Source organism: Mastacembelus armatus, chromosome 8 (assembly GCF_900324485.2).
Source record: "Mastacembelus armatus chromosome 8, fMasArm1.2, whole genome shotgun sequence".
In the NCBI taxonomy this organism is placed as follows: domain Eukaryota; kingdom Metazoa; phylum Chordata; class Actinopteri; order Synbranchiformes; family Mastacembelidae; genus Mastacembelus; species Mastacembelus armatus.
In genome coordinates, this window is record NC_046640.1 from 19600717 (window position 1) to 19627147 (window position 26431).

The 26431-nt window shown below is 40.4% G+C and overlaps 1 protein-coding gene across 1 annotated transcript in view; it reads left to right on the forward strand.

Moving 5' to 3' along the window:
- The window catches only part of grin2aa (glutamate receptor, ionotropic, N-methyl D-aspartate 2A, a), a 98204-nt gene that overhangs the window by 35975 nt on the left and 35798 nt on the right, over positions 1 to 26431 (forward strand). Inside the window, 1 exon segment of the mRNA XM_026325137.1 lies at positions 24988 to 25154. Within this exon segment, the coding sequence (XP_026180922.1) occupies positions 24988 to 25154 (167 nt within the window).

The window sequence follows — 26431 nt, forward strand, 5'->3', positions numbered from 1 at the left end:
GTGGCATACAGTACCACTATAACCCTTACCCATGCATTTCACTCTTTAATATACCAAAAATAATCATAATCAAAAGACAGACTGAACACAAATGTGACTCAATTACTTGGTTGGATTGACTTTTCTATGGGGTGTTCCTATTTATGTTAGTTTTTGATTAGATCATTATAACATGTGCCAGCTACTCAGTGTCGCTCAAGCATCCACCTAATTGCTGTACCTGAACAGCAGGTTTTGTAGAATAGGAAAAAAAAGTTTCACAGAGCAGCTAAAGGCTCCTTTAGTTACGTCAGCATCCGCTTCGTGTCTGAGATGCTGCTGGGTTTCAGGGAACACCCAGGATCTGTAGTTCTGCAGTGCTCCTGCTAGGCAGTCTCAAATGGTATCAGTTGTCATCTTATGTTTTGTAAGGTGTATATATATATGTGTGTGTGTGTGTGTGTGTGTGTGTGTGTGTGTGTGTGTGTGTGTGTGTGTTGTAGAGTAGATTATGCGACCCAGCGATCAGTATTTTTTTTTATCGAACACTTGCAGCATGTTTTTGTGTGTGTTTTATGAGATAATGTGTTTGATCCACAGTCTTTCTGGCAATGTTGTACATGTTTGTGTGTGTGTTTCTTGTATGTCTGCATCTCGTTTGTGTGTGAGAGAGATTGTGGGTGCCACTGCGTTCGTTGCGCTGCTCTGTGCCGCTGTGCTCAGAATGCTGATGTGTCACGCTGCAGTACTGCCCCACTTATCCAGCTAACCACTCTTCCCTCCCTCCTTCCACTGCTCTCTCCTCTGCTCTCTTCCTTTTCCTATCAGCCCATCTTTTCCTTCTTATCCCTCACTCAGTACATTTCTGCCTTATCTCTTTCCTCTCACTTTCATCTCTTTCTCCCTTGTTCTTTCACACTCTCCCTTTAACCATGCAGTCACACCACCTTGTTTATACCTTTCATCTAACTGTCCTGGTCTTTTTTCCCTATGGTTTTAATATTGTAGTTGTTTTGATTCTGTTCACATGTTCTTAAGTGTGTGTGTGTGTGTGTGTGTGTGTGTGTGTGTGTGTGTGTGTGTGTGTGTGTGTGTGTGTGTGTGTGTGTGTGTGTGTGTGTGTGCGCGCGCGCGTGTGCGTGTGCGTGTGCGTGCTAGGGTGCTATTATCTGTTTAGAGACGTTGATGTTGCAGCACTCCAACCCTCAACCAACCGCTCTCTGTCTTCCTCTCTCTCTCTCTCTTTCTCTCTCTCTCTCTCTCTCTCTCTCTCTCACACACACACACACACATTTAATGCACGCACAAAACAGCAATGTTCTTATCAACCAATCACATCGACCCCATCCGCTCACATCAGCTAGCTCTGAGAAGAGCTACAGCCTGTGACAGCCACAGCCCCCGGCAACCCACATATGTCCATGCCAGAAAGCGGAGGCTAGCACTGCAAAGCTGTCTCTGTGTTGGCAGCATCTGTCCCTCTGCCGTGTACTGTCTGCTCCCTGATAATGAAATCTGACCACAGTATCTCATGATGTAAATACTGAAAAATAACACACTAATGAAGATTTTGCCCTACAATGCCATTTGTGTTGAAATATTGTCAGTGAACATCTGCCTGTGGCCACATGGAGCTCTGGCAATGTGATAATGAATTTATTAGATAGAATAATCAGCCCTGATTGACTAGAATCATATACTGTGTGATATCCTCAGCATTGCAGACAGTGCACCAGTCAGACTAGTGAGGATCTCAAAGGCTCAACAAGACATGAATAAGATTGTTACAGTACAAGCCATGCGTAACACATACAGCCAAGATTAAGATCTCGGACTACTTCAGTAGGCATTTTACACATGGTTACTGAAATTTGGCTTTTCACATGGATTTTCATAGATCAGTGCTTCTAAACCCCCTTTAGCGGGGTTTTTCATTCCAGCCATTTTTTAGGATGTATTGGTTTCTGACAGGTGAATAAGCACTACTGAAATCTGTAGCATATAGAAAGCCAAAGCCTAAACAACTAAATCATGAACAGAACTGGTGAAATTAGGCACTTGGTGGTTTTGATTAAATGAGAACATCTTCCCTTTAGACACATCTCATCTTTAAGGTGCATTTGCATTTCTTAATGAGCCACTGTGCTGTGCAGCAGTTTGGACTCAATGTCTTGCTCAAGGGCTCTCTAGCTGGCAGATACAGCTCCCGCTGCTCCAAAGTATGCAGTGGATAGCTAGAGCTATAGGGATCTGGCTAGCAGCCTTCTTCTTATTAAATTATTGCCCACACACGGGGATCAGCATGATAAGGGCAATTAATCTATACAGAGCTTCTATCTTGGCTTCTTTATTGCATGTTTTCATGTTTTCATGCAGCAGCCTTTTTTGACAGACATTAGAGGATCTGAAATATATTTTATTATGAGGTTAAATGCTACAGAAGATCAGCGAATACTTTGTGGGAAGAATCCATCTGTTCACTTGTTTTCTGTTAGGGACCTTACAGTGAAAGTAGTAGAAAGTAGCCTTCCTCACAGCCTTGTCCTCCAGCTCCTCCAGGGGATCTTAAGGTGTTTCCAAGCCAGATGGGATATGTTATCCCTGTGTTCTAGGTCTGCCCTGAGGTTGCTTTCCAGTTGGATGTGCCCTTAATACATCCGCAGGGAGGTGACTTGATAGGGTGCTGCTCCTGTTCTTAGTGAATCTCACACAAATTCACTAGTTTCACAGCAGCAGAATTTTTTTTTAATCTCATTTGGGAGGTCTCTGCCATCATGGCTGAGAGTAAGAAAACTGTACTCATGGTCCAGACAACATTTTTCTACTCAGGTATTTTAGATGGGACTGACTTCTGTCTTTCTGAGATCATCCTTTGTGAAATCAGCACACATCTATCAGACTCACCTGCTCACATTCTGTGGAGCACAGATTGCTTTTTTATCTACCTGACAAAACGACCCAAGAAGATGCGATGTGTCTGTGTGAATAAGATATTTATCGCAAAACAAAGGAAATTGTGTTTGATTTAAGGCACCATCACTGTGACAATGTTCCAAGGTTGCATTACTGGGGATCTAAATCGCCAAGTGTGTTTTCCTCTGAACATGGGGAGAATATATTTATAAAAGTTAAAGGCATGGGGAGTGTTGTGTTGCTTCTGGTGACAAAAGCGTGACGACATTGTTTGGTATCGACGAGGGAGAGATGTGTAATCCATTGTGTGTGTGTGTGTCTTTGGATGGTTCCAGAGTGTGTTGTTGTTTTCCTGTGTGTCTTGTGGTTGTTTGCAGAGTGAGTGTGGCGTGTAAAGTAATTATTGAGACAATAAAACCTGCTTCTTTTGTAGCACGAACTCAGCAGAACATGTCGTGTGCCTTTTGTTTTTCAGTGTTTGTGTAGGCAAGTGGTTTCCATTGTCAGACTGAAGCAGTAATGATGGCTATCTTGATAACATCGCTATTGATATGGATATAATTATTGTCTTTTTGCAAAGTATCTTCAGATGAGTTGGATTGATACTAAATGTGAACAATGTAGTTTCCTACCTCTAACAGAAAAAATACATTTTCTTCGTCAGTTTAGTGATGAGTCAATTGCATTTTATACTCACTAATTTCACCAAAAATATGAATGTGTCAACATGGGATTAAATCTAAAATCTTTAAGGAATCTAAGACCAGCTTTGCAATCAGTCCAAAGGAAAACACTACAATTTTCTTAAGGTTTGTTTTTAGTTCACTGGGATGCAGGGAGTGTAGCTTAAAGCTCAGTACAGACCATGTATTTGTGAGGCTTAATGTTGGCGACTTTGCTCTTGTTATGAAAAGATATGTCAGAGAGAAGACAGAGAGACCAGAATTAGAAAGGTTTTGGTGAGATAGGAGGCAAGAAAGAAATGGATCTTGCACAAAGTCTTTTGTTCACAAACAAGATTTGTTGTTACTGGGAAATTATTGTTTTCAGGGAGGAATATTTTTTCTCTCCAGCAGAAAGAGAGAATGATAAGAATTAAACCTGAGGTGGGACAAAGGGGAAAGAAACAAAAAGGCAGAGGAGGAAAGAATGGAAGGTCTGCAGCACTGTGAGGAAAGGAATGATGCATGATGGCAAAATGTAAAGAAAGGAGATTTTCAGTGTAACTATATAGGGCCAACTGGGATGAACTGCCTACAGGCAACCTGACGTTGGTTATGAGACACCAGCCCTTATATATTTAACCAGTGTGTGACTGACTCACATAAACATATTTGTATATCACTCACTTATTGTCTGAGTTCATCTTTTTGTCTCTTTAATGGTTTCTTTTTAATTGCTTCCCACATCTTTCCTTCTCTCCCGATCCCAGTATCTCTACAATCTCACTCTCTTTCATCAGGCAGGGGAGGAATGGAGCAGGGCAGCAGGATTTGATAACACCAACCTTTATCTTGTCTGTCCACAGACAGCCTCTTCTTCCTCCTCACCTCCTCACCCTCTCCCTTCTCTCCTCCTGCTGCCCCAGGCTCCCCTCTGCCTAAGCCCAATTAGCCTGTTGTGGCTAACGAAAGGATGACCGTGTCTGTTTGTGTGTGTGTAACAAGCATGAAATAAGATTTGGCCGTCCAGCTGATCAGATTCTGTTGAGTCTTTTCTTCCTTCAACCAGATGAAAAAGGGGACAGAGCCACACAAACCTTTGACACAAAGGGAGAGATGTCTAGGAAGGTACTTAGATTGGCTCAGCTGAAATCATCATTAGAGTGTTTGGCTGTTCTCCATTGCAGTGCAAAATTCAAGGTACTTAAATTTTTCAAATTCTAAACGTGAGTGTTATGTTTGCTTATCAAGTCTTTGAGCCAGTGCACTGTGTACCACATGGTGAGCTGCTCAACCTAAACTGCCTGAATGAAATGGATATTGAAACTTCATACATTCCTAATTCCTGTCCCTTCTAATATTTAACGGAACAAAAGTTACGTTATTTGTATTTTAGTTTTCTTCTCAAGCATTTAGATCCGACAAGTTGTTGGTGGCTGCTGCTGCTGCTGCTGACATGAAATTAAACTGACTGTTGGAGCAAAGTAAATGTTTAGATGTAAATCTTGCACTTCTTTGGCATCTAATACACTAAACTACACAGATAACTGTACTACGGTCTATCATACAGTACAGTAAGGAAGGCTTGAGTTAGGAGGGTTTCAAGGGGAAGAACACAGCAGTGCAGTAAAATGTACACTATGTGCCTGTACTGCTCTGTATAGCACTTTCAGCCTATACGTACTTGGTGTGGCATTGCTGTGAGCATGTTCTCTGTTTGCCAAGTGTCAGAGAGGGAGTTTGTTGATCAACCATTACCCTTGACAAACACACACACACACACACACACAGTGAAACACACCCAGAATGCTGTAGGGTCATCAGCCTTCTCTGGGCTGCAGTGGTCTAATGACGGAGAGGGAAATGGAGAGAAAGATGTTGGAGGAGAGTAGAGAGGAATGTGAGGAAGGGATGTGCTCCACTGCGTTCAATATGACACTAGCACTAACCGGCTCTTTGTGGCCCAGCTCTGTTCAAGTGGATGCACTGTGAAGCCTTTCTACCCTCTTTTACCTCAAATTGTTCTTTTACTAAATCACTTTCTCTCTATTTCCCGCTTTTGTGGATATTCAGCGTATAACATGAGTTCTCTGATATCCATGACTCCCTGTGAATGTGTTGATTCCCAAAGGATCAAATAGACAGTGCTGATTAGAGCTTGTGACATTTTTAATTGAAAGTGTTATCAAGCTACAATTCAGCTAAACACCACCACCACCTCTATTCTAGACGTTTTGGTGACACACAGCAACAGAGTCATATAACATCAAACACCCACAGTGCTCCTCATCAGGTGCTGCCTCAGTATAATACAGTTAAAATAGGCTTGATCACAGGCCTTCAAGCTTCAACTGCATAATATGTATGTGTGTTTGTGCGTGTGTGTGTTTCTGATACCAGTGGTAACAGTAATCATCTTTGCATCTGCTTCTGCCTGTATTTAGGTCTTTGTGTTTCTCTTATTTTTGTGTTGCTGTTTAATGGTTTTGAATTATAATTTCATTTGCTTGTAGCATCTGTACTTCTCTCTGATTTTCTATGGGAAATCTTGAGAGTGTTTGGCGTCTTTATTCTAGTTTCAAGTGTGTAAGACACTGTAAGTTCTTGTATTACACAGAACAACACTCGTCTGCTGCTGGTTGCCCCTTTAAAATCCAATCTAATTATTATCTGTTATTCCTGTGTGATTACTCAACTCAGTAACAATGGTTTGCTGCCTTTTTGGCTCCCCGTCTGCTGACCTCTCCCAGTGTGGCACGACACAGAATTAGTGAAGTGCATGTCTGTTTCACTCAGGGAGTGTTCCTGTGTTCCACCTCAGCGACTTTTATGTTGCTGTTTCCAGTAAAAGAAAGAGCTGAAACAAAAGGCAAAGAGAGTGAGGTTAGGGAGGAGATAGAGGGGGTGAATATGGGGAGGAGGAGGAACTCATTAGTGAAAGAGTTTAAGTGGAATGATGAGAAGAAGCTGGAGGGAAGGACAGAATGAGATAAGACAGGATTTAGAGTGGGAGGGAGAGAGAGAGAGGGAGGAAAGGAATTTGGAAAGAAGTGTCACTTTAAACATTCTTCACTGGGGAGAGATAGCAATATCATCCAAACCTTAATCCTGGTATATATTTAGAATCTAAGGTACATGCAGATGAAAACTGTGCTTCGTGCTGCAGTAAAAAAAATACACTTTTACCATTAAAATGATTTGGGGTTTTGTTTGACACGTTTCCACGTTAGATATATTTGGTCTGAAATATCCATTATCCTCATTACAACATTCAAACAATACAGTTTAAGGAAGTTCAGTTGCTTACTTGTCAGTGAGACAAGTTCCAAAAGCAGATTTGTTATCGGTGTGAGGAAAGTTAACTCCAGCTTATTTAGCAGTGAATAGCTTGTGCTATGGTCTTTATCTTTCCAGCCACTTGACTCTCCAGTGACATTTTTAATGTTGCACTGCAGGTGCAAATAAATCTGAGTCTAAAGATGCCCTGAGCCTTTTCTATATTTGCTTTTTGGAGAATTTCTTCTCTCTTTGTGACACACGAACAGTACACACACTCACCTGGGTTCCTGGTAAGTTTGCTTCTCAAAGACTTCCAGAAATACCAAGTGATTGTCATCCCATGGGGCTTTGCAAGCAAAGTGATGTGATTTTCTCAGCTTCTTCCTTCCTTGGGCCACTTTAACACACACACACACGCACACACACACACACACACACACAAGCAAACACAAGCAAACACATGCGTGGACAAACAGGATGAAAAGGAGCTTCATCATCCTTCTTGCAGTCACGTGTGTGTATGTGTGGGTGTATGTGTATGTCTGTAAGACTCAGAGCTGCACACTCTCTTGATTATTATGGGAATCAATCATGATTCTTTAAATAACATTATGTTTCATGATGTGTTTTTATATACGTGTCTCTGCCTCCATCTATTTGTCTCTATTCCTCACTTCATCTGTCACTCACTGGTGAGTAATAACCATTTTAAGTTTGCACAGCACAAATTCTTAGTTTACCTTTAGAAAGACCACCCATTTGACTTTAATGCTCCATCAGTAGGACTCCCACCTCCTCAGAAAACATCATCTGCAGGCATACAACAGCAGTCACATCACTGCTGCTGTATGCCTGCAGGGCTTGTTTGTCAAACACAGATGTAACTGTCATCAAAATCCCACTTTCTACCACGCACACCAGCATACTGCTGCTGCTGTCTGTATGTATTTGTCAGATTTATGCAGGCGGTGAGTTTTAATTGAATGATTACTACTCTAGAAGATGTACTACCTTGTTTTCTCTCTCTCAGTGTGATTGAAAGGTTCAGACCTTCAGTCTTATCATCATTATGACAACCAAGGATTGATACTTGTATGACTAGTGGAGTCATTACAGTGCATTTGCACATCAAGAGATAATAAGGATGGTTACTGCTCATATCAGGAGCATGATATGTAACAGCTGAAAATGTGGCCTACATGTATCACCACTGGCTTGTTTTTCCATTATCTTCCTGTTTTTCTCTTGCAGAACATTTGAAAAACAAGAAACTGTTTCCACTGATTATCAGAGAGTGTAGCATGTTTAACATTTTAAGTCTAGTGAATAGTATAGTACTATAGTAGTGATGCTATAGATGCCATAGTGTAAGTGTGTGTCAGCTTTCAAAGTGAAGTGTTTCAGTTCCCTGCGTTATCAAAACACTAATGGCCTCTATCAAGCAACAACATGAACTTTTGTCTATGTCTTGGTGCAAAAATATACATAAACAATTCAACAGTAATTAAAATGTATATTTGCTGCATCAGGCTCCAGTCAAATGCTCATACTGGTTATGTGTTAGAAATATAAGGCTGCAGCTGTGATATTTAGGCTAGTTATCCATAGTTATTTATTATGTACCAGCACTGCAATGGAGAGAGAGAGAGAGACAATTGGGGAGCTGGTAGCTGCAGGGAAAGAGAGCCAGTGAGAGACCATTGGCTCTAGAAGCTATCCACACACACACACACACACACACACACACATATACAGTGTCCAGCCAGGGTGATTGTCAGTATCCCGCTGTAATTATGTTGAGCTGTTGCCCAAATACTTATCGATTGCCACTGAGCCTCCAGTGAATCTGACAACACACACAGGGACTTCACTGCAACAGAGAAGGAGTGTGAAGGACTGAGGTTGGAGATATTGATGAGGGGGGACAAAATGTAGGGCCACGGACTGCTGCTGTATAATGATCCTACAGGACATTTTTGTTTTTTGTAACATATTTTAAGATTCATTTTGACAACTGGTTTAGTAAACAAATTTTGTGATATTTTAAAATAATAAACCATGAAAGATAATATTATAGCTCACAATAAAACGTGACTAAAAGGTAAATGTTTCACCCTGTAGTAAATGCAAAGCACTTGGAAATGCTTTGAAAGTACAAAACATTATTGTAGCAGGGTGTGAAATTAGGGTTAACTGTTCTGTTGCATTAAGCTTCTACAAGTTAAAATGGAAAGGGTGTGAAGGTGTGAAACTAAAGTAGTGGATAGTAGAAAGCGAAGAAGAATAAAGACCCCACTCTCTTGCACACACAAATACTCAAACACATCCCCACAGTTAGAGTCATAGCGGTACTGGTGCAAAGCTGCTTACTATCAGAGTGATGAGGGTGAATTGGCTTATAGAGTGGAGGGAGGGAGAAAAGACATAATGGTGTCAATCTGGCTGCTACACACACACACACACACACACACACACACATATACATACACAAACACACTTGCAGACATTAATAGATGCTGACCAACATCTCCTCTTTCTCAGTTCACCTGCTGTGAACACAAATACACAAAGTTGGATGAATGAAAAGATGGCTTCTGGTATTGTTCTGTTTTATTGGGAAATGGACATGTCAGAACATCACTCCTGTATGTGTTTCCTACTATGCATAAAAGAACACAGAGATCATTGAGTTGTGACTTTGCAACTTCAGAGTCATTTCTGAGTGGTTCTCTCTCTCTCTCTCTCTCTCTCTCTCTCTCTCTCTCTCTCTCTCTCTCTCTCTGTGTGTGTGTGTGTGTCTCTGTGTGTGTGGGGTTTGCAGCTGTTTGTACCAGTGGGGTTTTTGTACAGTCATTGGTCTATCCCTCATCGATTCTTGGCAGGCAATCCTGGGCATCGGCAACTCTTTTGTCACGCTCTCCCCTCTCTCTTTCTCTCTCTGTTGTTGTAATGTGGGTATCCGCTGTTTGTAGAGGTCTGAGTGGTGTTTCAGAAACTGTGGAACCTGTGCTGCCTCAGCAGTTTTCTTACCAGCAGTTGCTACTTTGGAAATAAGTAGACCAAAACAAAACAAAGAAAAAGAAGTGAGGTAGCAACAGAGGAGTGGAGCAGAGTAGACACTGTCCTTGCCTAGAAACATGACAGCACCGGTTGGTCATTTATTTAGATGATGACACGTGCTCACTCTTACCTGACAAGGATGTTTGTGGTCGGGGAAGATAGTATGATGTTGTTGTAATACTGTAACACCTCCTGGGGGTGAGGTCAAGGTGGATGGTGGATGTACAGAGCAGGTGGGTTACACACTAGAGACCTAAAACAAAGCGAAACCTTATTTCATTGTTGCACAGGCAATAACTGCCAACAAGAGAACCAGATTAGAAAACAGCCATATGGGTCATTTTGGAAGGCAGTGACCTATTTTGATGTCAGGTTATGTAGGAGGGTACGCTGGGAGAAAGAGAGAAAAGAGTAAATGTGTGTGTTAATGAGGGAGTAAGGAGAGGAGGAATGAGAGAGGAGGAGAGAGAGGTGAGGTAGAGAGACTGTACAGCTTAGCAAAAGCTTTCTCAGCTTTTGAATGGAGGGTGTGATGGAAGGTGATACTCTAATAGGATACAGGATGGACAGATAAAGAGATCAGCTCTCTCTCCCTGGGAGCATTCCACTCACACAGCAGGTCCCCATGCAGTGCTCATCTAATAAAACCTCTGCTTTGTTCAGAGCTCTTCCCATCAGCTGGGACGACTCTGGGTCCCTGCCAAACTATCTGGAGCACCTGACACAGGGATAGAGAGAGTATGACCAGGATGGAATATAATGTCGGCACAAACACAGAGAGCCAGTATCAATCTGCCGCTCTGTCTAATCTGTAGAAGAGACTATCCACTGCTGATGAAACAATATGCCGTGTCTTTAAGAAATCACTTCACTCATTAGTGAAACTTGACTGAAAGTAGATTTAGAACTTGTCTACTGACTTTAAATGATAAATTCATATATAAATAATAATTGAACAATAAGAGTTAAATCACTGCAGTTTGTAGTTTTGCTCCTTGGATCTTTGGCTTCCAGCTCCACCACCTTTGACCACCTTTTCTTTTTTTACTAACTGAGCCCATTTACGCCTCATTTTGAACGTTTTTATCTTCTTAATGTAATTCGAAGTGAAGTTAGAAGTGAAGTTGAGAAGTCTTTGAGAAAAACAATTACTTTAAGTTGTGCTCTTGTTTTCCTGGAGCCTGCACTCAGCGGACATTAGATGAATTCTGCACTGGCTTCAATACTCAGCTCTGTGATTGCTGATAGCTGGAGCTCAATGCATCAGCCACAGCCAGTGACCCTCTTCAGCTCTAAGGTGTTAAGACATGCTAACTCAGAAGCCCCCTGTGCCCCAAATCTTCAGACCGGATCTGTGTTTACCTTTGAAAATCATTTTAAACCTTTAGTCATTCCAAAGTCATCCATCAGTACACCCTACTCCTCCTTTAAAGAGTTACTGCCTCTTCTGAGCTGAGCTTCTCAGTACAACAACACAAAAGTACTGGGTGGATGAGATCAGCTGATAAATAGTTAGGATTAATCACCGACAGAGAGGCGCGTACTGTCGAACAGAAAGGCAGTGAAAACTAAACAACAAAAGAAAAATTGGGCAAAAACTCAAATAAGAAAAAAAAAATCTGATGAAAAAACGTATTCATTGTCGAAAGCAGGAGTGAAGAGGAGGTAGGAAGGGAGAACCAGAAAGGGTGGGAGGAGCGTGGTGCTAAGTAATGTATCCTGCCAGTTTTCATTGTGTCTACAACTGAAACTGCTCCACAGAAGCAAGGAGGCTGTAATAGGATAAAGACTGTACTGCAGAGGCAGAGGAGGGAGCAATGTAGGGACAGCAGAAGACAGAGAAAAAGAAAAGGGACGACAGAGACAGACATGAAAACAGACAGTCAGGAATCAGTTATTGGTTGTGTAACCAGGTTTTATTACTTCACTGGTCAGTGATGTCAGGTTTGCCACTTCAGTAGTTTGCGGCAACTTCAAAACATTCTTGCTTTTTACAGCGTTTGATCATGGCTGATTTCTGGTACAAGGCTTCCATTTTCACTTTACTTTGAAGAGGACTTTCCAGGCTTTTTTTGGGAGGTTTCACTACATTTTTAAAAACAGGATTTTTTTAAGAGTGAGGGAAGCTCATTGTTTGAAATATGAGGTAGATGGTACAATGTGTTTGACAACAAGCCGCTGTTTGGAAAATGGAGGAGATGCTCTAATGTTTTCAGAAAGGGACTTTGAGGTCACAGTTGCTGACAGACACCGGTGATGTCCACAAATACAGAGGTTTTCTTCTCACAATGACACTTCGAATCAGACACAGCGTAAGCAACCAACACTCAGCTGCATGCTGCAGGAGCTGTGCTGGTGCTTCTACAACAGCAAGCCATGCACAAACCTCACTGAAGGCCACATGCTTCACCCTCAATTTTCAGCACATGGCTGAACTCATGGCAATTTTGTTCAATTTCCCTGTGTTACCTGTCCATCCCATGTGTATTTCAAACTAAAGCTCCATCAGAATATCCTTTCAACTTGCAGTACTTCTCCATCTCGCCATCTAGATTAGTATCCACTGACGTTAACTGCTCTTCCTCTGAGGCATTTTCTGGAGCTGTCAGTCTGTCACTGCTGGGTGTTGAAGTACCAGGCTTTCAACTCCTCAATACTGCCTGTCACCCTGCCACCCTAATGGCCTTTCCATGTGTGTATTCCCAGCATGCCTTGGCTGACACCAAGGAGACAATCCTGTGATGAATTATTGCTGTGCACATATATGTCCAGCTAAAACTTTTATCTAACACAAAAAACCAAACTATGTAATTTAATAGGCAGCATCATTGTCAAAGATAGGCGTGGTATCATCACATATCCTGCAGACTGACAGTCTTAAAGTATTAAATTACTTTTAAAATCATATAGTGTACGTAAGTAAGCTCAGTCATAAAGATGTTACCCTATGCCATTAACTCAGCTGATCATGCAGATTTAAATGAATGCCCTATGCGCTGGATGGGTGCTTGTGACTCAGAAGTGAGCTGACTCAGATCCCAGTTTGTCTTTGTGTAGGTAGACAGTGGGTTTCTGCATGGCTCAGGTCTGGGACAACTCACTTTAAACAAAAGAGTAAAAAAAAAGAACTGAGTCATTTAAATTGGGGAACATGAAAAATATACCGTGCTTGAAATTCAGCAAGATATTAGGAAAAAGAAATAACAGAATTACAATAAATTAGAGAACATCCACTTTTTTTGCACAGTGTTAATCCAGCATATGAGCCTCATTTCTCATCACATGCAGAGACAGTTTGCATGTGTAGCGTGTTCAGCCTCCAGACAATGGGAAAGAGTAGATGTTAAAACTCAAGCATTAACTTCTGGTTTTCTAATTGGCCAGAATCTGTACAGTATAATGAATGTTTGTGCATCAGCATTTGTGAACTTTAATGGCAATGCCCCAAAGGAAGACGCAAGCTGTCTGTTTCCATTTCACCTGCCTTTTATCTTATTTATTCACACACACACACACACACACACACACACACACAGTTTCAGGCTTCATTTTACTGCTGGTGTAAATTATGACAATAATATGTGATGTACAAATGAAAAACATAGAGAGAGCCTGGGTTTGAAATATTGTCTAGGTCTAATGGTAAATATGATAACTCCAGAAAATAAAAGTAGAAAGGACTTTGGCATAAATCTTATAATATGAAGCTAATTTAGAAAATTGGTTTTCAGGACTTTTAATAAAGTCACACATTTAGCTGCCTTATAAGTCTGTTGCTCTTTGAGGGCTGTAATCATTACCAATGGACGCTGGTTATTATATGGTATTAATTTTTGATAAGGATAAATACATACAGTACATAGGAAACAAACACAAGGGAAAGGACATCATATTGCCAACCAGGGACATGTTCACCATTTAAAGTGAATGCAAATGTCTGAACTTACCCCTTTAACCATGAAAGGATGGGATAAAAGTATTTGAATATTAAGGGTGTAGCTAGATATCTTTTTTAGAACAACATTTTACAAACATGCAACTCAATACAGGCAAAAGCAAAAAAATGAAACTCAAATGAAAAGGGGAGAAGGAAGTAGAGAAAATTTTGCCCTGTAGCTGATTTGGCTAAAAATATGTGACTCATAATGTCTTTGATTTGCAAATTAGTACCACTGTTCCCCATCTCGCTCTCTCCCTTCTTGATTGCTCTCAATCTCTATTCTTCAAGCTTCCCTCCTGTTTTCCCAGTAGCAAAGAGGATGCGTATATGTGTGGTGTATGCATGTGTGCATGCTCATTAATATCACTGCAGTCTGCAGGGGTGTGATGAGAAGAGAAAAACTCCCTAAACAAATCACAGCCTTATCTCTTATCTTGCCCGTCCAATCACATGCTGATCATATCACTGACATCAACAAAATCCTCATAGAGAGGAGGGAGGAAAGGGAAGAAGGATTGAGAAAAGAGGACGTGATATACCGATGGAGGTATAGGGAGAGGGAGAGAGCAGGCAAATAAGCAGTAAAGATGAAGAAAAAGAAAAGCAAAGATAAAAGAGAAGAGACAATAGAAGAAGGATCAGAGAGAAGAGGAATGAGAAACAGGGTTTTGTGAGACTAAAATAGACCAAGTCAAATGAGAAAACTAACAAACCGTATCGAGCACTACCAGAAGTGTGTGTGTGTGTGTGTGTGTGTGTGTGTGTGTTCATTCGTGTGTCTCAGTGCTGCCGTTATTAGGTGATGTAAAGAGCTAATGTCGTGTTAAATAAAAGCAGCACTTGCTTCATTATTCATGGTGTCTGGGGTCACAGGCCTTATATTATTTGTGTGTGTGTGTGTGTGTGTGTGTGTGTGTGTGTGTGTGTGTGTGTGTGTGTGCGTGTGCACACTCTCCTGTGTGCATGCGTGTACGTGCGATGTGTGTGTCTGTGCCTTGCCAATTTCTTGGCAACTCTCTCTCGCTTTAAAGAGGATTTGAAACTTTGAGAGCTACAAAGTGGGTCAGCAACTTTCTCTCCACTCCTAAATCACACAAGAGGAATTTCCTTAGGTTGACTTTCAGTGGTAATCTGCAAGCACCTGTAATGGTCAAAATGCTGTTTCAAACACTTTACCACACTGTTGAGAATAACTTTATGGGGGAAGCACCAAATCCTTTAAATTGAGTCCATAAAAATTAGTTTTTAAAAAAAACATGTTGCTTAAACTTCCTGTACAAATGTGTTTGTGACCCAGTTGAGTCTCTCCCCCTCTGTTGTGTGAGCAGTGATCCACAGATGCTCCTCTCCACTCACGACTCCAGTCAGATAGTATTACTGTCCTTGGTCCTCATAAGAGACCACAGCAAGGCCGCACGAGGACGACCCTGATCCTCCAAGATGTTTGTCAGCCTCTAACCAGCGTCACAGATGACTCATTTTTGTTTTCCATCACACTTGGCTGTTGACTGCGTGACTGTACTTTCAGTATGTTCTCTATCATTAAGTGGCTGCTTGTTGTTCTTATTCTTCTTTGATTATTCTGAAGAAATTTATTAGATATTTATTTTCATCATTTTGCTTCTTCATATTCATACTGAACCGCATACATGTTCTACTGATGAGAAGCTGGTGGTTAAAACTCAGACCAAATTAACTGCGTTCACAATGTCCCAGAGCCAGAAGTGACATATTGCAACATCTAATTTCGTCCCACAAATAGTTCATAACCCAGAATATTTTGTGTCACTTCGCTGTCACATAAATAAAAACAGCAAGTCCTTAAGAAGCTCGAACCAAAACTGCTTGGTATATTTTTGCTCTACAATAAGGCTGATCAATTAATGAATGCTGTGAAGCTAAACACAAACTATAAATATATAATGAGTCAGAATATGGCTCTTATTGTGCTCTGGGCTTTAAATAAAAATATTTTTGATACCCTGTAAATCTTATGTTGCATGTAGAAGAAAAAATGAAAAACTGACGATGAATAATAAGCAGGGACTCAGTGTGTGAAATTACTGATTTAATAGGCTGATTAATCAATTACACAGCTTGCTCTCACCCAGTTCCTCTCATGCCGATGACGTGCTGAATCAGCCAAGCCACCACTGGGTCGACTGATATACGGATGATGTTTGGTCACAGGACAGATAATATTCACAAACAGTGGATGTATTTCAGTCTTCCCCTGTTGTTGTTTTGAAACATAGTTGAACTGCTTTCTCGCCACTTTAACTGTGAATTCTCGTGTTTTGTCCAAACATCTGCACCTTTCCCATCGTTCCCACTCCTCCAATCATTTACACTTCACTTTTTTCATCTCTCTCTTTTCATTGCTCTGGTGCCTAGAAATGTAAGTGACCCATCTGTGATAGCAAAAGGTACATTAGGCATTTGGGAGTTCCCCTCCGGCCATGTGTGTGCATAAGTGTGCATATGTAAAACTGTGCATGTTGTTAACAGATATCGCCTGATGGACTCCTCCCTGGACAGCTGTCCGTCTGCTTGGCCAATGAAATGCAACCAATTACTCTGCAGGCCTTGCTGGCAGCCAATCAAAAGGAAATGGGAAAGCTTAGAGATGGTGATGGGGTTTGTGGCACAGCATTTATATCACACTTTGTTAATCTAAAGCAAGTCTGTGTGTAAATGAGCCAATGTATCCATAAAAATGGAACTGCTCTCTTTCAATCTTTCTTATCTGTCCTTGTTTTTTGTTTTAATATTAATGATGAGTGCATTGCTGTGCCTGTGAGCCACAGTATATGAATAACTGATTCTCAGGAAGAGAGACACCTGTTTTTTACATTTCCAATTTGATTATAGTTAGAGAGATCTGAAGGTTGGTAGGCAGATGTAGATTTTTTATTTATTTATTTTTGCTACTTTGGTCAGACTCAGTCTTGCTGTTTCCCACTGCTTCCAAACTTTTTTGCCAAGCTACCCTCAACCTTTCCTGACACACATACACACACACACACACACACACACAGCACGGCAAATTATTGCTTTAATATGTCCACATTTAATTTCCCTTTACTTTCAGTTCACACTCAGGTCCCATCCTTCTTTCCTCTCCTCCACAGCTCGCAAACATCGCTCCTTGCTTTCTTCTCATCTGTCTTCCTGCCGCTCGCTCCATCCATCCCTCCCACCCACCCCGCTCTGTTTCTGTCTCAGTGGATGTCTGTCAGTGGCAGCGCTGATGAATCACTGATACTGCCAGCATAGTTAGTGATGACCATAACAGCTGACTGATGCATCTCTGTGGGGGAAACTATCAGCACATTATGCAGCATTGATTTGCCCCCACATAGTTGTATGTCAGAGAAGAGGCAAAGGGTAATATGATGGGGGATGTTATGTATTTTGTGTATTGTTTTTACACTCTTCTATGTGCAGGTTGTGTGCTAATTAGTGAGCTAGAGAGGTGCTAGTACATCGAGTCAGAATGGATCATACTGTATGAATAGAAAAGAGCAATAGCAATCTTCTAACTTTTGGCATGGAAGTGAATAATACTATTTTATAATATCTTATTATAATACCTGCTGATTCCTTAAACCACAGTCAGTTTTTCTTAATTGTAGTTTGTCGGATGAAGTTGAAAACCGGAGGGCCTAGGGACTTTCTGATTGGCCCTTGCAGCCTGCTTAGTGAATACTGCTGGATGGCTTCAAATTATTTACTGAGTTAGCAATATACTGTCTCACCCTCTGAGGAGGCATTCTAGCTCAGCACAAAAGTAAGTCACACTAATGCACAATTTGCTCCATTTCTGTCATATAAGACAGCTGTAGCAACATGCTGATAGTGGCCAGGTTTAAAAGTGACACAAATGCACACAAAATGTTCAGAATGAATGATTGCACAATAACAAAACACACTTAAACATATTTTAAAACTGTGGTATCAGAAAAAGAATTGATTCTTCCAGTAATAATAACATGGCTAAGCTTATTCTTCTTCATTTAATGTTCTTTCATTCTTCTTCCTGGCATTTTTTCTTCTCCTTTGGTTCCATGTGTGTGACAGTTGAAGCATCAAACTCAGTCCATCACTGTTGTGCAGAAGCTTAAGCTAAGATACGTGAATGTTATTCCTGAAAACATGACATTAAGATAAAAAGGATTTCACACCGGTATTCACACTCCCAAACGTCACCTCAGCCTGTGTTCTGTGCTGCTTTACAGCTGCATAAATGTAGGTCTAGGTGTTTTGTTCCTGTGTAAATTTGGCATTTGAGGCCTTTGATTTTCTTGTTTTTCCTGGGCAGTGGGTGTTTCTCCGTTCTGTTTGAGCTGAGCTTTATATTATGTTGTTTGTGTCTTTTGGAATGAACTCAGCATGATACACAGCCCTCTGGCACACATATGCACACACATAAGATTTATAAATCCCTTTTACTTCAAGTAGAGTGTGTGTACGTGTGTGTGTGTGCGCACAAGCATCACAGTATTTTGTGCATGTTGGATATTTGTGACTTTATGTTGGAGTTAATGTGCATATTTGTGTGTGAGTAAAACTAACTGTATGCTTTCTCTACAAAAAAACTCTTCCTTAGATTAGATTCACAATTTCATCTCTGCTTCCTGTTGTTTTGCACTTGACTCATCTTAAATGCTCAAATTCTTTAAAATCCTTTAAGGCAGCTGCACACTGAGTGCCTTCATACAGGATTACTCTATTCAGTACTTTAAGAAGAAAACATGTTTCAACAAGTAATTCTGACAAAGAGGTTTCTTGTTGAAATACTACTCATGTATTCAATAAAATCTCACAGTGCTGAGGATCAGGCTGTGCAACGACTTCTAATTCAAAGTCTATTTTATTGTGATTAACACCTTTACTCATCCAGTGGGATTTTTTTTTTTTTTTGTGTGTCTTTTCTGTTCATTCAAACGCCTGCCGGAGTATAAGGTAAGGCAGGTAGCATCCCTGAAAAAGAGAACGGCAAAAGAAAGTAGGAAAAGGTTATTTAAAGGCATAAAACAGGGAAGGAAAGAAGGAAGAAAGGCAGGGAATGGAACTAGAGGATGAAAATGAGCTAAACATAAGGGGAGAGCTGGAAGGAAGGGAGGAAAAGGATGAAATTATGATGGGCTGGAAAACTCACTGTAGAGAAATATAATGATATGACTGCTATGGTGACAGTGATGGTAATTTTCATAATGATGACTATTATTACAGTGCAAAAGATGACGACAATTTCTGTGCATGTGGCAGGTGTGAAGTCCACAGTATGTCAGAATCTAGTGAAGGCAGGCAAAAACATGCAGTGATTTAGTAGCTGTGTGTCACAGTGAAACTTTTCTGTAAAATATTTTGGGGCATTGCTTCAATTCAAGCATTAGGTCATGTGTTATTTGGTTGTTTATTTTTATGAATACTATTTTGGGTAAATTGTAAGACTATCCTCCAAGCACTGAGAGCAGCCGTTCCTTCTTAGGTGTACGGCTGGGTCCTATGGAGGATTGTAGCAGAATATTTACCTTATTAGAAGAAATCGGGAGTGGGTGGCAGGAGGCAAGATGGATAGAGGGAGGTGAGAAAAGACAGAGCCCCTGGACAGAGAGTTAACAAAAAGAAAGGAAGACAGAAAAGAAGATATTGGACTTATTAGAGGAGAGAGTGAGTGGGAGAAGAGGGCAAACACAAAGAGACCAAGATAGAGACAGAGAGAGAGGGATGATGTTATTTTGTCAGTGTTTCCCCATGGGGGCTCGACTGCTTGTTAAAAAGTCCTGACAGAGGAACCACAGCAACAACACACACGTTTACACAAACAGACAGTGCTCGTGAGTACGAAACTTCGAATAGGTCTTTCTCCCTCTAAAATGGACTGCACCGATGCCAAAAGCATTATGCTATGACGTCAAATGCAGCCTTGTTTAATAATCCGTTTGTGTGTGCATCCTTTATTGCAGTTGAGGCTGTTTCCCTCTAATTATGATCTAACACAAACAAAAGATATCTGCTTCCTTCTTTTCACACCACGTAGTGTATTAACAGCCATTTCCCACACCACGCAAACACGGAGGAAACACATACACATTCACAGTGCAATTCACAAGATGTGCTTATTGTTTTAAAACACTGTAATCAAGTAAAGACTGAATCAGTTTCCGCACTTTCATAAGACACTGATGCAGTAAACTCACATAATGTGGTGGAAGTGAGAGGCACAATGAAATGTTGTTAGTGCACCGTGTCCAATATGAGACAGAAGAAGGCAGGCCTTTTCTCTAGGTTAGTGCGACTTTGCAAAGGTTGGTGATGTGGGTCTGTCACATGAGTTTAACAGATAGTTTAAACAAGCTGAAGTTTTAGTGCAGGCAGTTTTGTAACGTTATTGAACTATTTAAACCTTAGATATCATATCACTGCACTGGTCTATGTCTAGTGTTGTGGGAATTTACTTTATTTTATTAATGTCATATTGTTTTAGAGAGAAATGAAATTCTACTTAATCAACGTGAATCAACAAGTATCTATAACCAGAAGTCAAACTGAAGTCAGACAGCTGGTCACCTGCACGGACTCTTGGAGCCTGAAAACAAAAAGGAGTGTTTTTTTAGCTATATGTTGCTGCACAGCTGTATTTCACTGTATAAGTAATGGTGAGTCATGAAGTGCCAACAATGGGCTGTTTCTTTAAATGTAGGTGTAATGTCACACCATCATCATTTTTATCAGTTCAATGATGTCTTGCTTATTTGGGAAATATACAGAAAATACCTCGGAAAGAATATAAATACTTCAAGCTCTTAATTTGGGATATATTCAACTCACCGAGCAGTTTGTGTATTAGCAAAGTTTCAACTTGCCTAATTGACTTTACTTTTGCATTTGAAATACACAGTGGGAGGCAGAAGCGAGTGGTGCCAACCTATAAGCTGACACTTTTTTTTTTTTTTTTTACATTTGGAATTGTGTATATATTTTCCACACTGAGTGAATCTGTTTGGCAGCAGTCTATCTGATTTTCAGTGCCAATGCAGCCCTACAGTCACAGAGATACTGTAGACCTGTCAAACTGCCAAACTGCAAAATTAAAAGCCACTGTCATAGACATTTAAAACATTATAGCACTGCCTGGCTTCAACGCAGGTACCTTTTATATATGATACTGTATGAACAATCTAATGTGAAGATGTCTTGCACTGTCATATTAGATCATCACCTGTCATCATTTCAGCTACATACAATGCAAAAAACACATTGGGAAACTTGCCATTTTGGGGCCCATGCATGACAGAAAATAGCTATTTGTTTAGTTTATGTAGTATTTTCTGTCTACAGCCATAAAATGATATATTAGTAAAATAATATTATTCTGCTTTTTCTGGATGGAGAGCTCTACTGTTGCTATATTTTTCTGGTGACATGATATTGGTACACAACAAAAGTCAGTCTGGTTATAGCATTTATACAACAATCGGTTACTGCATCATTCTGTTTCTGTAGTGACTCTTCCTGTGTGGTTTATATTGGTGAGTACTGTCTGCTTGGCATTTCAGTTTGTTTCCACCAACATTTCTAGCTCTTTTGTTTTGCTGCAGCTATTTTTATGCCTGTCTTTCTATATTTAGTAAGATGCCACTGAGGAGGTTTTGCCCTATCAGAGTGTGTCCTCCAGTGGACACTGTGGAGCTTTTAAACCCAGGAGATAACAGGGTATCTGTGGCAGCTAAAAGTGATATGTGGCTATAGATAACATCCTTTAAGTGAGAAGTATACACAGGTTTTTGTTTTTTTTTTTTTTTTGCAAACATATGTACTACCAGGCCTTGTCTTGGTGAGTGTTCACATCACAAACAATTCACTGTTCAATCATCTGTTTGTGTGTGTGTGTGTGTGCGTGTGTGTGAGGGTGTGTGTGTGTGTGTGTGTGTGTGTGTGTGTGTGTGTGTGTGTGTGTGTGAGTTTTATTTATCTATTTATTTATTTATTTGCTGTACACGTTTGCGTCGTCAGACCAGACAGTGCATGATGCTATCAGCAGCAGAGGATATGAGGCCTGCTATTTATAACTCCCCTCTATCTCAACTCAGACACTCTGTCCTGCCCCACGGGGCAGGTGCATGTTTGTGTGTGTGTGTGTGTGTGTGTTTTGCATCGTTGTGGTTGTATGTTTGTTTGTGTGTATGCAACAGAGTGGGAGACTTTGAGGATATGATAGAGTGAGAGAGAAAGAACTGTGTATGACAGACTTCGTTTGTGTGTGTTTGTGTGTGTGTGTTTGTGTGTGTGGGTGCTGTTGGCTGTAGGTGTGATTTGAAGCAGAGACATGTCACAATTGACAAGGGTAAAATGAGAGGATATGATTGGCTGTTTTCTGGTGTCATGCATTGTGAGCTGTCCCAATTACAAACAATCCTACGCTGCTTAGTCATTCGATGAGTCTCCTATTTTCTGTCTGTCTGCACTGCATCCAAATTTCCTCCCTTTTATTTCTAATTTCATGTATTTGTGGAATGTTTTCTGCCTGCCACTCTCAGGCTAATTTGCTTTCTTGTAGTGTTCCTGTTGCTAATCCTTTATAATCGTCTGCATTTTCAGCCATGGTTTCATTGAAGGTCCCATTGCTTATTTGGAGTTTGTTTACTGTATTCATCATCTTTCTCATCCAACTGCATTCCTAAAAGTGTTAATATGTAAAAGAAATTTGATGAGAAATAATTGAAACATATTTGATAAGAATATGAAACATACAGGAGCAAATAAAGTGGGACCAGTGCTACATATACAAAGCTTTAGAAAATACTGTGACTCCAGCTCGTGTTTTTTGTGGAATTGAAGAAAGTTTTCCACAGGGGCGACTGATTTGAGAATTACAGGTTAAGCCAAGCTAAACTGCCTGTTATATGAGAAAATACTGAAGACTGCTTTCCCATTTTTTCACCACAAGCACTGCTTCCCAAGCTGAACCAAGCCCAGGTTGTTAGAGACTAGACAAGAGCAATTATTTTGGTAAAAAGATGATTTCAGTTTTGTTCTGCTGTAGATTTCTCCCCCGGGGCTCTAAGAACTGGACTCTTTTCAGATGGGCACAAATAGGCAAAGACAAGTTCCACACACATGCTAGATACATAAGAAACACTGAAAAATACCACTTAGAGAGAGTCCTAGAGATTTTATAGCCACTGCTGCCTTTGGTTGCATTATTTCTGCATATTCTAATATCAGTATATTGTCACTGTGTAGTAAAAACACAAATCTACAAAAATATTGTGATTATTTTTCAAATAAACTGAAGTATTGAATACTCTTATTGGTTATGTCTTAAGCTAATTACTCTGAATCATATGTTAACACACAGTGTCACATAATTACATTCTGTACATATGTATCTGCCAAATTCTCTGGATATTTTATTGCTCAGAGCTCTTCTTGGCCCTCTGCTGGTCACAGCCCTGTTTGTTTGTTCATTGCTGCGAAGTGTGGGCCACTGCTGTGATGAAGACAGGATGCGACATGTCTTCTAGCATGAAATCCCTCCTGTCCCACCATGCTCAAGCATTAGAATACACACACGCACAGACACACACGCACACATTACTACACAGAGAGCCTCTGAAGAGCACTTGAGTCTAAGTATCGAGTGAGCCAACCTCACATACAGAGGAAGTGCCATTAAAAAGCCCTCAAGAGCCTTGCAAACAGTGAATACCGAGATTATTTAGAGTTTATCAACACATTTAAAAGGAAGGTGCTAGCTAATGTGTGTAGCAGCACGATGTGAATGTAACCCTCCAATGCCCTCTTAGACCTGTTCTGTGCCTTAGAAGTGTAACTTTTTCTATAAGAGCTATATAATAATAGACAAGCACATCATTAAGCCACTGGAACTCTTTCTATACAGTAACAAAGGCTCAAAGTTAGTTCATCCAATGCAAGGTTTCATATACAGTGCTTCCAAAATATGCCACACAAGTAAACGTGTGCTTTTAAGAAGTTTTGTGAAACCACAAATACAGCAGAGATTACAACAATGAAACAGCTTCTTATGGTAACTGATGACATTCGTGGCTTTGTACCAGCTCTCTTTTTAATGTTTAATTACATTGTGCATGAATTATTGTCGTGCTAGCGTGTATATGTAGTGTGTGCATTTCTGCTTGTTACTGTGTGTCAGTGTGTGCGGTGCATTTGCTCGTCTTGAGAGCAGGTGTGATCCTACAAATTGACACGGGCAGAATCTCTTCTTCTTCATTTCTGTCTTGTCTCTCTTGTTCCAACCTTTTGTTCTGTGTCTCACAGCCCTCGTGTTTTTTTTTTTTTTTGTTAGCTGTCAGGTTGTAGCATCAGACACACACATACACACAGAAAACATGCCCACACACTAACCTGCAGGTCTATCATTATTACAGTGCCAGAGACAAGTGGTGTCAAAATAAGCCATGTGTGAACTTTGACATTTCAAGGTAACAGAAATCCACCCAGACACACACACACAAAAAATATAGACAAGTTAACGCTTTGTCAGTCTGCACACTCGATGGTGTTAGATGCTTTTTTTTCTTTCTTTTATCTCATTTCCCTTCATTTAGTAGTTCACACCATAATGAGTCATTTGAAACCAAACGTCCAACATAAACGAACACAGTTAATTTGTCCACCTATAATAACACTTGTCTGCTCAGTCCAAGTCTGTGTCTCAGCTTGGCTGAATTAAGTGGTAAATGATTCTGAGTCAGCTTTAATGAAGTGGATATCAGTGACTCAGAGTGAATGTAACCCTCATTCCTCCAGAATCAGGCCCAGGGTTCTGCAGCCAGCCTTTACTGCACCAATCCAATCTGAGCTTAATTGAATTGTTCTGAGGCCCTCAACCATATATTTTCTCCATGAGAAGCTTATTACTTATTATTGTGTGTGTGTGTGTGTGTGTGTGTGTGTGTGTGTGTGTGATAGACAAGAGAACCTGTGTGTATTCGAAATGTGCCAAATTTGAAATGCTATGTTATATTAATGTTATGTTCATATCATTTTGATATTTTTAAGATGCAGTTTGAATTTCCTTGTCCTGCTCTTCACTTTTCTTTATCTTCCCTTTCTTCCCTTTTCTCCATTCCCCCATTCCTCCCTTCTGTTCTCTTTCTTCAGGATGTAAAGTCAACATTCTTCCAGTTTGGTGCCTCCATCCAGCAGGAGGCTCTGCTGATGCTGAACATAATGGAAGAGTACGACTGGCACATCTTCTCCATAGTCACATCGAAGTTCCCTGGCTACCAGGAATTCATCAATATCCTGAAAACCACAGTGGACAACAGGTCGGATCGGTTACTTTTTATTGTTCTCCACATTTTCATTTTCCTACTGTAGGTTGTGTGTCTGAATATTATTAAACAGGATAACAGTAGCCAACAAGGTGTTGCAGAAACAATGACATCCCATTCGTAGTCCTAGACCCAATGTGGATGTGTTTGCTAACAGAACTGGGTTGATGCCTGTGGCAACAATGTGGCAAATTTCCTTTCTCTTCAGAGAAGCTCAGGTACAGACGACAAACTCTGTCTTACTATTATAATAAAATGATCCAAAAGGCTCAAACCAATTGTACTTTCAACTTTATGTTACACAATTATTACACAGTTTGTATAAACTAACCTTCATAGGATATACATTATATATACTTAACAAAGGAGCTAGGAAGGACACACATATATTCAGCACTTCTCCCGCATTTATCTACTTTTTCGGGTCATCATGTAAAATCAGCCCCGACTGCCAACAGGTTATGGTGTGAAAAACTGGAGGTAATAAACACTGTAGTTACTATCACAGGCATTTCTCCAAGCCCTTTGCTCCGTTCTGACTGCAATCTTCTTTATTATCAGTAATGTACTTTTTCAATGACAATAAAGTTCAATCAAATCAAGTCAAATGTTAATTGTGTTTGCACAATAAATCATCAGTGTTCAGAGCCAAAATATAAAGAAATCAGTGCTTGTCCGAATGACTTTGAGAGCAGAAAACAGTCGGAGAGTTGCCCAGTGAACTGGATGGAGTTGGTCATTTCCCCTTTTATCCTGTTTTGTCCATTTGACCTGCAGAGCAGTAACAGTTTATCAAACTCTGTCCTACCTGCTCATTGCAGAGTTACAGGAAAATTGTCAGGAAAAGGTTGTTGCAACATTTAAATGGTCACTTTTATGAAATATATATTTATAACTGCATGACTCATATCCTTTACAGGTTTCCAGCTTTAAAGAAGTCACACACACACACACACACACACACACACACACACACTCTTTATATATGTATTTCTTCTCCATAGTACACCCCAGTGTCATTATTTTTACCATCCTGATGTGATGTGAACTCTTGTTAAAATAATAGCATGAATCATTTATGAAACAAGAAAAAATAAACCCAATTACCCATAATTAACTGTTGTTGATTTCCCATGTCAGCATTCAGTCAGCGCACACTTAGTCATGGACAGACAGTTTTAATCGCAGTGAACTTCTATCATCCACAGCAGACAATTGTATCAGTCAGCTCAGTGAGTCAGCGCTGACCATGAAAACACAGAATCATGTGC